At 39.9% G+C, this 13581-nt stretch overlaps 1 protein-coding gene across 2 annotated transcripts in view; it reads left to right on the forward strand.

Annotated features, from left to right (window-relative positions):
• ARFGEF3 (ARFGEF family member 3) overlaps positions 1 to 13581 on the forward strand; it is an 81938-nt gene that overhangs the window by 29366 nt on the left and 38991 nt on the right. For both annotated transcript variants that reach the window (XM_072330699.1, XM_072330700.1), the window contains exons 5-9: positions 941 to 1009; positions 6142 to 6264; positions 7764 to 7806; positions 8795 to 8873; positions 11684 to 11788. In XM_072330699.1, the coding sequence (XP_072186800.1) occupies positions 941 to 1009; positions 6142 to 6264; positions 7764 to 7806; positions 8795 to 8873; positions 11684 to 11788 (419 nt within the window). The remainder of the gene's footprint in view (positions 1 to 940; positions 1010 to 6141; positions 6265 to 7763; positions 7807 to 8794; positions 8874 to 11683; positions 11789 to 13581) is intronic.

Consider the following 13581-nt stretch of genomic DNA (forward strand, 5'->3'; position numbering starts at 1 on the left):
AATATGCAGAGTCTGGCAGATAACTTTGTATGTTTCTGTGATTTTGAAAACTGTAAAGAAAGTTGGCTTAGAAACTGTTTATCTCTAAAGCTAAATGCCAAATATGTAAAAAAGAGATGATAGGACACAAACGTTGTACTTCAGAAGAGTAGCATGTCCTTTTCATTTCTCATTACCTCTAGCATTTGTCCAAATCTGACAGCATCTACTTACAAAGAACTGAGTGAGAATCAGGACTAGTTATCATATACAAACTATATAAAGCTGTTGTTACATAATGGTTGGAACACTTCTGGCTGTAGAATCATCTTTCCTAAGAATAGGAACAAGACCCTGACTGGTGTTTTCTTTGCATTATAAAAATGCAATCAAATATATTGTGGATAAGGTGTGATGACCTGTAGTGCAGTTCAGTTCTTCTGCTGGAAAAAGTAAAGAATAATAATTAAAAATAAATAAATAATTGTAAAGATAGCATGTATTTCCATGGGTAGAAGCTTTTCATACTGCCTGTCAAAATGTGAAGGTTATTTATGTCCTACAGAAAATTGATGCACTAATCTATGGGCAGGCACTTTGTCTGTACATGTAAGAGCACACAGATAACGCTCAGAGATTCTCTTGTGTGTAGAGTTCAGATTATCCTAAAATTATTCAATGCTTGTTTCCTAGTAATGGATTTTTCTCCTATGGTGCAAAATAACTGCACAGAGGAAAATTCTCCCAGAGATCTAGTACTGAGGAGTGTTCAGGGGCTTCACCTTGCTTAAGCACCTTGATATTGCCAACTCCTTTATTCCAGTAGCATGGTGCTACAAAGCTTCTGACATCTACTCTAAGAATGGAAACAGAGGTAGCTGAAAATGCATGAATGGGGAAGAGAAGCAATAACAGATGGAATTCAAATTTTCTTTCTTTCTTTCCTCTCTTCTGATTCAAGGTCTTGCTCTGTATAACATATACCTCCACATTTGAACTGAATGGGAGCTCAGTGTTGAAGATTGCTGAGGTAAGTGCCTTATTTGTACCATTGTTGGAGCTATTTAATGTTTCCCCTCCAGATAGACTGTGTCTTCTGTGTGTATCCTGCTTGAATCTGAAGTAGTCCAAATCACAGCTGCCATCTTAGGGACTCATACTGCTTTATATCTAGTACAAAATTATAGCTGCAAATTGTACAGAGCTGGTGGGCTCGCATGAGAAGGCACGTATTTTGAAATTGTCTGGTGTAATCTGTAACATACAACTTCTCATATTTATTTTGCTTTGCATTTTGCTATGGGAAAATGTCCTTGTCTTCTTAATAACATAGTATTATGCTAATTCCTTCCCTGGTGCAACCCTAAAAACTACTGAGTTTTAATGAAGAGGGATGTGTAGACAATAACATACCTTCCCAGTGAAGGTGCTACAATATGCCCTGTTAGCTTTGTGTGTATTTTTCCTAATCCTTCCAAGTAACGGATTTATTATGCCTCTTGGTATGTGGTGTTATTTAGGTGCTACTAGGCATATCTCCCCTTTTTTTCAGTAAGATTTTAGTCTGAAAGTCTTTAGCTGTAGAGGAGCTTTGGCTGTAGAAAAACATACATGCAGTGAGTATTTCTGCTTCCTCCTGCACAGCACACACAGCCATGTATAGAATGTTTTCTGAGATTATGTTGGGTTAAAGTAGGGGGCAGCTAATACCCATGGAGTAATATGAGGATGACGTATGTATCCTTCCAGTTTTTACATACCATTTCTTCCCAATGTATATGCTAATTGTTGTTTTTGAAAATAAAGACTTTTTAGTTGATATTGACGTATTTCAGCCCCTACCACAGCAAGAGGGTTCTTTAAATATTTCTTGGTAGACTCACAGTGAAATTTGTGTATGCAAAGCCTTAGAGATGAGTTCCTTCTCAGTTTTTACCATTTGTGGGGGGAATTTTTTTGTTTCAACAGATGTTCTGCCCAAGTCACCCCTTGGTTTCTTTTTGCTATGTGAGGTTTCCAATTTTGTGAGTGGTGTGTGTTTTTGGAAGTTATTGTAAGTCCACCTGTCAAGGTTGCAGCAAGATTGAGCTGAACTGGTATTTAGAGCTAGTCAGACTGTTTTAAGTTTTACTAAGCTCTCTTTAAGTTAACATCCTGAATAGAAGAAAACAGATTGTTTCCTTGCTGCAGTTTTTCTAAGCAAACTTTTCAACATGCAGGGAATAAGCTGATTGATTCAACTTAGTCCATCTCTGCTGCAAGTAAAGAACTCTGACGTAGACAAAATACTAGCTGGGAAAAGCATTTAATGGCTCTAAACCCTTCTGATTTCAGCACAGACCAGAGGAAGATGGTCATGTTCTGTGTGCTATTAACTGTATCAGAAATCATATTTTCTGTTCTCTCTGTAAGTCTGGATAACAATAGACCTGCTGTTCATTTAAAACATCCTGAAAATATTCTTTTCATATATTGAAGTTGAGCTCTGCTGCTGTTGGTATTTGCAGTTCACTCCCAAAAAGTCCATCCCAGCCCTTAAAAATTCTTGCTAGTATAGTGGTATGGGTTACCACAATGACACTTTTTCTTTTGAAATGCGTAAGATCCCTGATGAGTGCTGATAAGATTTGCCATCAAAACAAACAGAACTTTTACATCCCCTAGAGAATTAGAATGAACCATGGTAGAGAACACAGATGTTTTTATTTGGTATGCTTGGAGGTACAGGTATTTTTCCTGGAATCCTTGAGAAAATATTGTTTCACTGAATGCTTACCTCTTTCTAATTAGCAAATCCCTTCAAGTGCATACGTGCTTCCTCAGGTTCTTTTCAGCCAGGTTTTACATAAGGTAAAGACTTTATCAGTTGGACTCAGTACAGATAATGATTTCTGAGTTCAGCATTTGCTTAGACTTGCTCTAATGGAAAGATGGCAGAGAGGAGCTATGCACTCCACTGTCCCTGCTATTTGGCATTTCTTTCCAGGTCCCTTACTTTTCCTAGCCTGCCCTCTGTAGCAAAGCAGTAGCTACTGCAGGATTGAAAAGATGCTGCCTGTGTTACTGGTGAACCCCTATTTGGGGATTCACTGTGACAAAGAGGGCTACCACCTGGTTGTTTTGCACTGTCTGCATTCTCAATTAATGTATATAAATCAATGGCACCATGAATCTTGGTGAATATTTTCAGCCTAAATTTAATGAAGCATCCAACATGAAGAGTACGACATTATATAGTTTAAGTATTATTAGTAATGAAAACAGATTAAATCTTGCTGTGTGCAACTTCTCATGCTTGCCTGGACCACTACAAGAAAGTGTAGTTTGTGTTCTGACTGTTGTTTGTCATGTGTGCATTTGTTACTGCCATCTACATTTTGAAAGTTTGTTTTGTTTGATTCTGTTGTTCCATTAGCTAACCCTTCTGTGTTTTGCTCTTAGTTGTGTTTTGCATGCAATAGAGCTGGAAGTCCCCGAATGCATGAAATGATCAAAATGTCCATTGCATACCTCCTTGGGGCCCTGAGCTCTCGAATTTTTACTGGCACTCCTTCATCAGTGGCTTTTCAAAAGGTACCTTGCCCAGCCATTTTAGAAAGCATGCCTTCCATAAGATCAGAGCTCAAGTGGACAGTACTGCTGCTCCTTAGCAGACATGGGGAGGTGGGAGAAAAAGATGATATCAACCATGCTCTTACCAGAAAGTCAGTCTATCTCTGAGAATGGTATTCCATCAATTAATTCAGGAACTCTAGAAAAAGAAGTCGAGAACAATTGGTCCTCCCTGTCCAGCAGCTCAACAGCATTTGGAATGGTTTGGCCTCCCTGACTGTGGTTAATAGGCTTTACGATTGTTTGTTCACTGGAGTTTGGGTGGTAACTGAATGTTGGGAATAGCTGGTCCTTTCTTTTAACTTACAAAATCACTTTCACAAGCAAATTGCTCTCAAGATCAATAAAATCCTTTGTTTTGGGAAGGAGTTGTAATCTTGAGAAAGAGCAGTAAGAATTCAGACATATTGTTGATTCAGTCCCTTGTATGGTGCTGTGTCAAGGCTGTTACTCATCTTGTAGCTTAAGAACTTACAGTGGTTACAGCAGTTCAGTAGGAAAACTCCCCCCAGAAAAATCTGAATAAGGACAGAGACTGTAATTTGTCCTATTCCCTGGATCCCAGCTGTATTATGCGTTGGATAGCTATTTGTGTAACACCTTGAAGCAAGAATCCAGCAGAATTCTGGTCACAGCACAGTATCAAAAAACTGCTAACAGCTGGACATGGATCTGGGAACTACATGATGCACTGATGTTCTTTCATTGCAGGCTTCTCACTGGGGTTCTCCCAGCTAAGGAGTCTTTAGACTGATTGCCAGTATTTAAAAGACAACCATTTATGTAACTTATGATATATCACAGTAGTATCTTCTGTAGAAAGAAAAGCCATATAGATGCTTTCAGATCATAGAATCATAGAATGACAAGGTTGGAAGGGACCTACAAGATCATCTAGTCCAACCGTCCTCCCATTACCATAGCTACAGAAAACCACTAATGCATATTTCATAGCTCCTCATCCAGATGCCTCTTGAATACTGCCAGGGATGGTGACTCTACCACCTCCCTGGGCAGGCTATTCCTGTACCTGACCATTCTCTGAGAGGAAAAAGTTTCTTCTTATGTCTAGTCTAAACCTCATCTGATACAACTCATGGCCACTCCCTCGGGTCCTGTTTGTTGCCTGGGAGAAGAGGCCAAGCTCCTCCTCATCACAGCCTCCCTTCAGGAAATTGTAGAGTGAAATGAGGTCTCCCCTCAGCCTCCTATTCTCCAGGCTAAACCATCCCAGCTCCCTGAGCTGCTCCTTATAAGACTTGTGCTCCAGAACCATCACCAGTTTTGTTGCCCTTCTCTGGACACATTCCAGGGCCTCACTGTCTTTCTTGTAGTAAGGAGCCCAAAACTGAACACAGTACTCAAGATGCAGCCTCACCAGGGCTGAATACAGGGGGATGATTACCTCTCTGCTCCTGCTGGCCTCACTATTTCTTATAAAGGCCAGGATGCCGTTGGCCCTCTTGGCCACCCAGGCACACTGTTGGCTCGTGTTCAGCCGAGCATTGGCCAACAGCCCCAGGTCCCTTTCCTCTTCACAGTCATCCAGTCATTCAGCCCCAAGCCTATAGCACTGCATGGGCTTATTGTGGCCAAAGTGCCAGACCTGGCACTTGGCCTTGTTCAACCTCATCCCATTCACCTCAGCCCAGCAATCCAGCCTATCCAGATCCTTCCAAAGGGCCTCCTTACCATCAGGCAGATCAACACCACCTCCTAACTTGGTGTCATCTGCAAACTTACTTAGGGTACACTCAATCCCCTCATCCAGGTCATCAATGAAGATATTAAACAAGATGGGCCCCAGTACCAACCGCTGGGGGACACTACTTGTAGCAGGTTGCCAGCTGGACTTAACACCATTAACCACTGCCCGCTTGGCACGGCCCTCTAGCCAGTTCCTTACCCAAATAAGGGTATACCTGTCCAGACCATGAGCAACCAGTTTCCCCAGAGTACTGTGAGAGACCGTGTCAAAGGCCTTAGAGATGTTCAGGTGGGTAACATCAGTTGATCTTCCCCTGTAAACTAATATGGTCACTGTGTCATAGAAGGCTACCAGATTCATGAGGCACTATTCGCCCTTATGCTAATTACAGGGAAAAAAAAAGGGGGGTGAATACTTATATAAGAAAAACAACAATTTTTAAGGATTGGAGTGTATTTACATTATACAAAATACAGACTTGCAGAGTGGTAGTTACAAATAAGTCTCTAGAAAAGAACAATCAAACTAACATTTAAAGTTATTTTAAGTGTGAGGCAAGTGCCAAACTCAGTTGGGTTTGACAGAAGGGGAAGATTTTTGCCAATTTTGCCTTACCATTCCTGCAGCTGTGAGACTTATTGACTAATGAGCTGCATATTACTTCTCGGTGCTGCTTACTCAGATACCCATATTGCTGAAAGCTTTTCATGTGCTAATAAAGCAATGTGGAATAACAAGGAAGGCTGACTATCTGCATGCAAGAGGTCTTGATATCCTCTTTATGTGTGTTACTGGTAAGTTGCGGTTAATATCTACATATTGCTATCTTGTTTCCTCATCAGGTTTGCATTGAAACATATGTATCTAGCTGTCACCAGCGGAGCATTAACACCGCTGTGCGGGCAACCCTCAGCCAAATGTTGAGTGACTTGACTTTACAGTTACGACAAAAGCAGGAAAATATGGTGAGCCTTCTGGCATCAACGACTGGTTCCATATCTATAGCTGTGTACCATTACGTTACTCTGAATGCAGTGCATCATACCGGCTTATTGTGCCTTATGAATTTTATTACAGACTTCCACAGCTAATACCATTCAGAAACTTTGCTGGGCTCTGTCTTTGTGCCTGCCTCAGAGCAGTCTATCAGGAAGACAACTCTCACATTGGCAGCCCTACTTGGCTGCATTTTGTTCTCATTCTTTTAAGCAAAAGAGGCTTTGCTCTGATGTCAGACTGTTCTGACCTTTTCCTTTTCTACTTTTTATTTTGTTTGCTTGTTTACCTGAGATTTGTGGAAAATCTTTCACCAGAATATCCTGCGTTACAGATATTTATACCAACCAGACAAATTCTTATCTGTTGGAAGTGTAATTGAGTTTTTTATTGCTTCTCTTTTATAATGAAGGTAATTTAATTAAATCCTTTGTCTGCTCAGCTGTTAGCAAAAATATTAGCTCTGTTTGTTGCATTATTAAAATCCACAAGAGCTGCTTGAGTGAAATCCCAGCACTTTGTCAGCAAAACTGTAAGTGTTCTGGGTGTCAATGAAATGACATTGGCTTCTTACATTTGTGCATAATTGTTCCTATATAAAGAAAAAAGTACTATTTGTAAAGGTCAATAACTGTTAATTAGAAAACTTTGAGAACTGTCTTTGTGCACATTATGTTCCCTGTACCTGTTTTGGGTTAATGTGACCACTTCTGTTTGGGATTGCTGGGGTAGATTGTTTTCATCCTAATAAGTAAATGCAGAACTAAACTCATAGGTTTGCTTGAAGTTATCTTCCCTGTGTGGTAAGTAGGTTCATTTTACTAGCCACAATACTTAGGGAAAAAAGAAAGAAAGGGAGGAAGGGAAAAAGAGAGAAAGAAAACTGTTGTTTTAGAACTCGAATTTGGATTTGAAATTTGAATTTTGTTAGTTCTGCTCTAAATGCAGAGTAGGTAAAGATATGTGAAAACTGCATTGATAGGAGGAATCCTATACCAGAGCTGAGCCAAATGATATTAGAGGTCATTTCTACTTCCTGACAGTCATTAATCTGTGTACTGGCACTGTAATATTAATGATGATGGTGTGATAAACTCTCCAATACTCAGAGGATTTTGGTTTCTAAGTATCTTGTAAAGTCTGAGCTGTGCTTTTTTCTCAGTTATTTGCACCGAGACCTACATGCCTAGTTATAACTGTGTTTTTGTAGATGTCGGAAATCCCCTAAGAATTTACTAATCCCAGTTCAGCTAAATGAGATGTGCATTTCTTAAATTTGAGTGATTGTTTAAAGATTTCTTGAGGCATTTTTGAGAATATAATGCAAAAGCTTCACTTAAACAAAAACAAAGAAATAAAGATAGAGGACATGGATTTGTATAAGAAAGCTCTGCTGCTAAAGCACTGCTTGTACAGTGGCTTTTCTACCACATGCACTGATTATACCACATCTGTCTTTCCTCAACAGACAATTGAAAATAATGAGGTCCTGCAGAAATTCAAGAGTCAAGGTATCGGTACAACTTTTTTAGTGATTCCTTCCAATCCAGCTTATTAATTCTTCACTTTCCATTCATCAGCACATGGCTGTTGAAATGACAGATATTCCTTCTTCAGGATCTCTTACCTTCTTCGTAGCTTGTTACTGTCTGTGTTGCATGTGGTAAGAACTGAAACAGCCTGTTAGCTCCTGATATTAGCAGTAGTGTCTTCATTTGAGCCATGTTAACAGCATAGCTTTCCTCATAGTTATAAATAGTTGTTTCATAGTGCTAACTTATGTAATTAAGGTGTTTCAGTGCTCTGGAGAAAGAATTAGTAAGTGGATTCCCAGGTTGAAGCAGACTCATAGAGAAGGATATAGAATCTGGAAATGGCCGTGTTTACTGTATTTTGGGCCAGGGATGGCATTTGTATAATGGCAGCTTTTGAAAGCACATTACTAGCAAAGTTCATGCTTGCCAAATTATAACCTTACACGAGAGCTTTTCTGCTCTCATTCCATTTTACCATCCACTGCCTTTCCTGATTGTTCAAAATATTCCCTGCTTTTGAATTTTCTCACTGGATTTCTGCAGGAAAACTTGTGTGGATGGTGGCTAAAATACTGAAAGTGAACAACAATCCCCTTTTAAGATCTCTGGATGAGACACAAACTGTATGGAGAGCTGCTGAGATATTTAGCTCCCCAGAGAAGAACAGGAGCTAGTTCCTTTTTTATTGTTACTGTTTGCTTATTCTATTACCTGAATTGAATTTCAGCTAACCTTTTCTAAATGCACATAAGCATCAATGCTCTCTCTGGATTTAATACTACTGCTTTGTCATTATATGGAGATCGATTTCCATGCTAGGAATCCTTCTTCTGTGTCCTGTCTGAACTTTGGCTGCCTTGCTTTTTGTTTATAAGCTTTGACTAACTCTGAAAGTCCATGCAGTGATTGAGGTTGTCATCCCACTGCAAATATGTAATGCCTCTCATCTTTGTCCTTTTTGGAGGTACTTCAACTGAGTCTCTTTGTGATGATGTTGTATCTGTCCTCACTGTGCTCTGTGAGAAGCTCCAGGCTGTCATAAAGTGAGTTATTTCAGTTTATAATTTGAACTTGTTACCTGGAGATTGGGAGTTTCACTGATACATGTGATCATATTGTCATAGTTCTGACATTATTGCACACTGGAACAGGTTGCCCAGGGAGGTCATGGATGCCCCATCCCTGGAGGAATTGAAGACCAGGCTGGGTGTAACTCTGGGCAGCCTGGTCTGGTGGTTGGAGGTCCTGAATTTGGCAGGGGGGTTGAAACTAGATGATCATTCAACCCTGGCCATTCTATGATTATGGAACAAAACTGTGACCAAATTGTTTGTAGGAAGTAGTATTATTGATAATGAACTAAATTAATTCTAACTTGAGATGAGAATGTAATTTAACTGTTTAGTGCTGTTTAGCTTTAAAGAGCTTCCAACAAATCTAATCTGTAGGTAACTTCCATATAGTAGTGAAGAGCTTGCCAAAGGACAAGTTTTCTTTTTTTTTTGGCTTGCTGGGTGTCATGAAAGCAGTCATTGTAAAGAGAACAATTAAGAGTGCACACAGTGAAATATAGTAAAAATCGTACTGTCTAGGTGAACAAAACACACTGAGGCAGACAGTGACAGAAAATCTAATTTTGTTTAAAATACATACATTCTTCACAGATTTCTTTACCTACCATAATGCATAGATTGCTCTGACAGTAATGCCTCCTATTCATTTCCATAGAAATTGCAACATGCACAAAGAGCACAATAACACTATTTGGAAGAGAAAATTCTCAGCTACAGAAAGCTATTTTTCAGCATGATCTCTGCCATTATACATGCATTTTTGTCAGTGATGGACAAGAACATGCATGCTGTTTCACAGCTGCTGTGATGGCATTGTTTCTAGGAAAATGTTGCCCACAGAGCCCATCTTTCATCAGCTTGAGTGGATGGAAGTCAAGGGGTGCCAAGTCTGGGCTATATGGTGGGTGTAGTAGGACAGCGTAGCCAGGACTGGCAGTTCACTCCACCGTTTTCAAACTGGTAGAGGGGCTGGCATTATCGTGTTGCAAGAGAAAGACTGTCTTCTTCTCTGGCCTGATTCTGGAAATTCAAGCCTTCATCAGCTTGGACAGCATCATGATGTAGTGGTCAGTTGATTGTTTGTGTCCAGGTTCTTAGAAATACAGAAGGATTTCCCCTTTGCTTTTCCAAAAGGTGGGTGGTTCACATCACCTTAACCCGCTGAGGGCTGCTTCTTGTATTTTCTCTTCAATGGGGAATTTGCATTGCCACCCTATGGACTGCCCTTTTGACTCTGTCTCATAGTGGTAATGTCACAGCTCATCAACAGTAATGATATGATCCAGGAAACTCTCACCTTCTGTATCACATTGGTTCAGGAGGTTCTGACAAACTCACATGTTGTGTTCTTTCTATTCCTGCTTGAGCATTTGTTTGACTCACTTATTGCAGAGTTGTTATGGGGATGGAGTTCACTGCATGATGTTACGATGTGGAATACCAATGACCATAAAACCATGACAAAAGCTTTTGACATTCCAACGTTTCCACCATTGTTTCCAATACAATGAAGCTGATATTCAGCTTTGCACATAGCTTCCTGATCATAATCTGCCAGTTCATTTGGATGAGCTGATCAAGGTGCTTTTCACTTTACAGTGTGACAACAGTGCATGGCCATCTGGAATGTGGCTTGTCTTATAACTTACTGTTGCTGCTGCTGAAATGCACCACACACTACCTCCACTGTTCTCCATAAACATTCAGCAAGTATTAATGAATACAAGTGGGTGCCATTTTTACCACACATTGAAATGCAATGACAGACCTTTGCTTCCAACACCATTTTGTCTCTTTCCCTCTGCTGCCATCTGTCACACAGCAAAAATAAATAAATAAATAAATAAATAAAAATAAGGAATGGAATATGGATTATTGGTGGGAGGTTTAAACCTATTCTGCCATGCCACCAGCATCCGCCTCTGATGTCGTGGGCCAACATAATAAAATAGGAGGCATTACTTTCAAAGCAGCCCTCATATGTCATGAAATACATTCCTCCAGCTCTCGTTTTGGACCAAAAAATCACAGCACAAAACATTTCGTTTACAAAATGTAAGCTAGAATATGAGTGCTGTGGGAAGCTACCTACTTATGACACTCTTAAACTTCTCTCATCTGATGAATCCTGAAGCTAATTCTGAGAATAAGTGCAAGTACTTTGTATATTACAAACACACTGATACCAAGTGCCTACAGGATCTTTCACGTTCTCCTTCTTTAAGCTCACTATGTGTTTGATATATGGAGTATAATTGACAAGGCTCTGAAAGGGGGATGTGTGATCATGTAAGTTTTTGCCCATAGAAACTGACTTGCAACTGTTGTGGTTTTCATCAAGGAAAGAGAAAAAATAACCAGAAGAAAATAGTCTAACTGCCCTTCAGATTGCCCAAAGAAGTTGTTGATAATTCCAACATCTTCTGGTGGTCTCTTTTTAAGGGCTTCATCTACTTCAAATTTTCAGATTAAATTTGAAAAATTATTGCTATTTTTTTCTTCTTTCACATCAATTTCTTATTCCTTACTGTGAAGTTTGATGAGTTATATCTGTTTTCCTTACATTACCTACAAGAAGTAGTAGATTGCTGCGCATGAACTGTACAAATTAAATGGGGTGATAAAAGCAATCATACCACTGTAAATCCATAGGAATTAGCAAAATAAATCACTGCTGTAAACTGTGGTATGGTTTTCAAACAAACTAATGAAGTTACTTGAAAATAAGTAAATAATCTTTGTTTCAATGTGACATGATTGGCATCTTATCTTTCTGCCAGCGACAATCGGCAACTTCAGCTTCTTTATTTGGAGTGCATCCTCTCCATGTTAAACAGCTCCTCCCCAAGCATGCACCAGCACAAAGGATTCACTGATCTAATATGGTGAGTATACATATAGTTAATTTATAAGTAACTGTAGAGTGGCCTTTCCCTACCACCACCCCTGCAAACAAACCTGCAGGAAATCATCAGATAAGAGTAGAGCTTTCTATTAACTATGTCAGTGTGTTCTGTACTTCATAAGGAACCTGCTTCGGCAGGGGGGTTGGACTTGATGATCTCTAGAGGTCCCTTCCAACCCCTACAATTCTGTGATTCTGTGATTCATACAGGATTTCACAGGACCTCGGGCTCAACTTTTTCTCTGTGATTTTAAAGTTGAATTGTAATAATTCTGGACCAGTTCTAAAGATGCAGTGTACAGGAGCACTCAGAGCTTCCTTTGCTGTCCCAGAAAAAAATTGCATAACCTGGTGCTCAGTGTCTGCAATTCAGGAAGGTCTTCCAGGTTGATAACACTTGGCAGCATTGCATGCAGACTCTGTACTGAAGCTTCTGGGAGCTCCCATGTAAAATCAGCATTCTCTCTTTAATGGCATTTTGGAAGTTTCTTCTCTTGTGTTTCAAGCAAACCTTTGTTTATGCTTCTGTGTCTGTTCTGGGGGTCATCCTGTAAGCAAGGTCACAGAAATGATCACAGTTAAAACACTTCCTGTTTTATTTAAGTTTATATTATTTTGATGATCCAGTTTACAAATCTGCAGAGAACTGTATTTGTGCATGTGTATTGTGAGGGCAAGCCACAAGGGACAGGACTTTTTAAACCTTCTTTGCTGCCAAGTAGTATGTATCCTCCCGGTACATGCTTAAGATGAATAAAATTAACACAAGGAAGACATGAAATGGTTTATAGTAAGGGCAATGTCTGCAGTTTAGCAGCGTAAGCATTCCCTAATCCATTAACTGTCTAGTGAAGTTGTGAGCCAGACTGATAATCGCCTTTGTTCTTTGGAAGATAAACAAGATTTAGTGCTCTGTTCATCTGTCAGAGTATTCTCCATAGTTTGATACAGGAGCATTTTGATGGGACTAACGTGGGGAATATGTTGCTGTTTCTACCTGTACTTGTGCCTGCTCTGAGGCAGTGAATTAATACATTTGGAATTGTCCCTGTCTGGTTACATTTTAAAGAAATAGAATAAGTAGACTCAACATCGTTATCTGATATCTGTTTTTAAAAATGCTTTTCATACTGTGACTGTAGGAAGCTGAACAGTTTTAGCAAACGCTTTTAAGAGAAGCAGCGGCAATTCTGGGCAGTATGAAAAGCATGGGAAATAAGATATTGTCACGGGGTTATCCCTGTGCCCCCCCCCCCCTTCTGAGGCATGTGGTTGAAAACTGGGTTTGGAATTGCTTTCTCATATAGCATGTGAATTTTTTAAGTTATGTTATTTCAGGCTAGAGTAAAATGGCAAGTGCCTGAAGGCAAGGCTGACACAACAGCTAAATGAGCAGAGGGCAGAGTTGGTTTTGACTCTGTTACCGTGTGGGTGAGGAGGACAAAGAGGAAGAGAAGTGATTGGCTGATGTGGAATCATTTGAACGTTCCTGCAGAAAGACAATTTAAGGAAGGAAGGTGTGTTTAGTGGCATATGAGAATTTACACTGCATACTTGGAGTTACTGTAGAGGACTTTAATTGCATTCACAAAAGCCATCAAAACAGTGGCTCATAGCTAGGGTAGCTTAGTAACATACAGGCATGTTCAGAGCAGCAATGGAACATCAAGCCGTGTGGTTAGCAGAGGTTGTTTTCTATTTGGTCAGTTGTTTGGTGTTGTTTTAAGTTCCCGAGTTGAACAGAAGAAAAACTTGCCAGCAGAAACCTGGTGT

The sequence above is a fragment of the Excalfactoria chinensis genome, chromosome 3 (assembly GCF_039878825.1).
Source record: "Excalfactoria chinensis isolate bCotChi1 chromosome 3, bCotChi1.hap2, whole genome shotgun sequence".
Lineage (NCBI taxonomy): Eukaryota > Metazoa > Chordata > Aves > Galliformes > Phasianidae > Excalfactoria > Excalfactoria chinensis.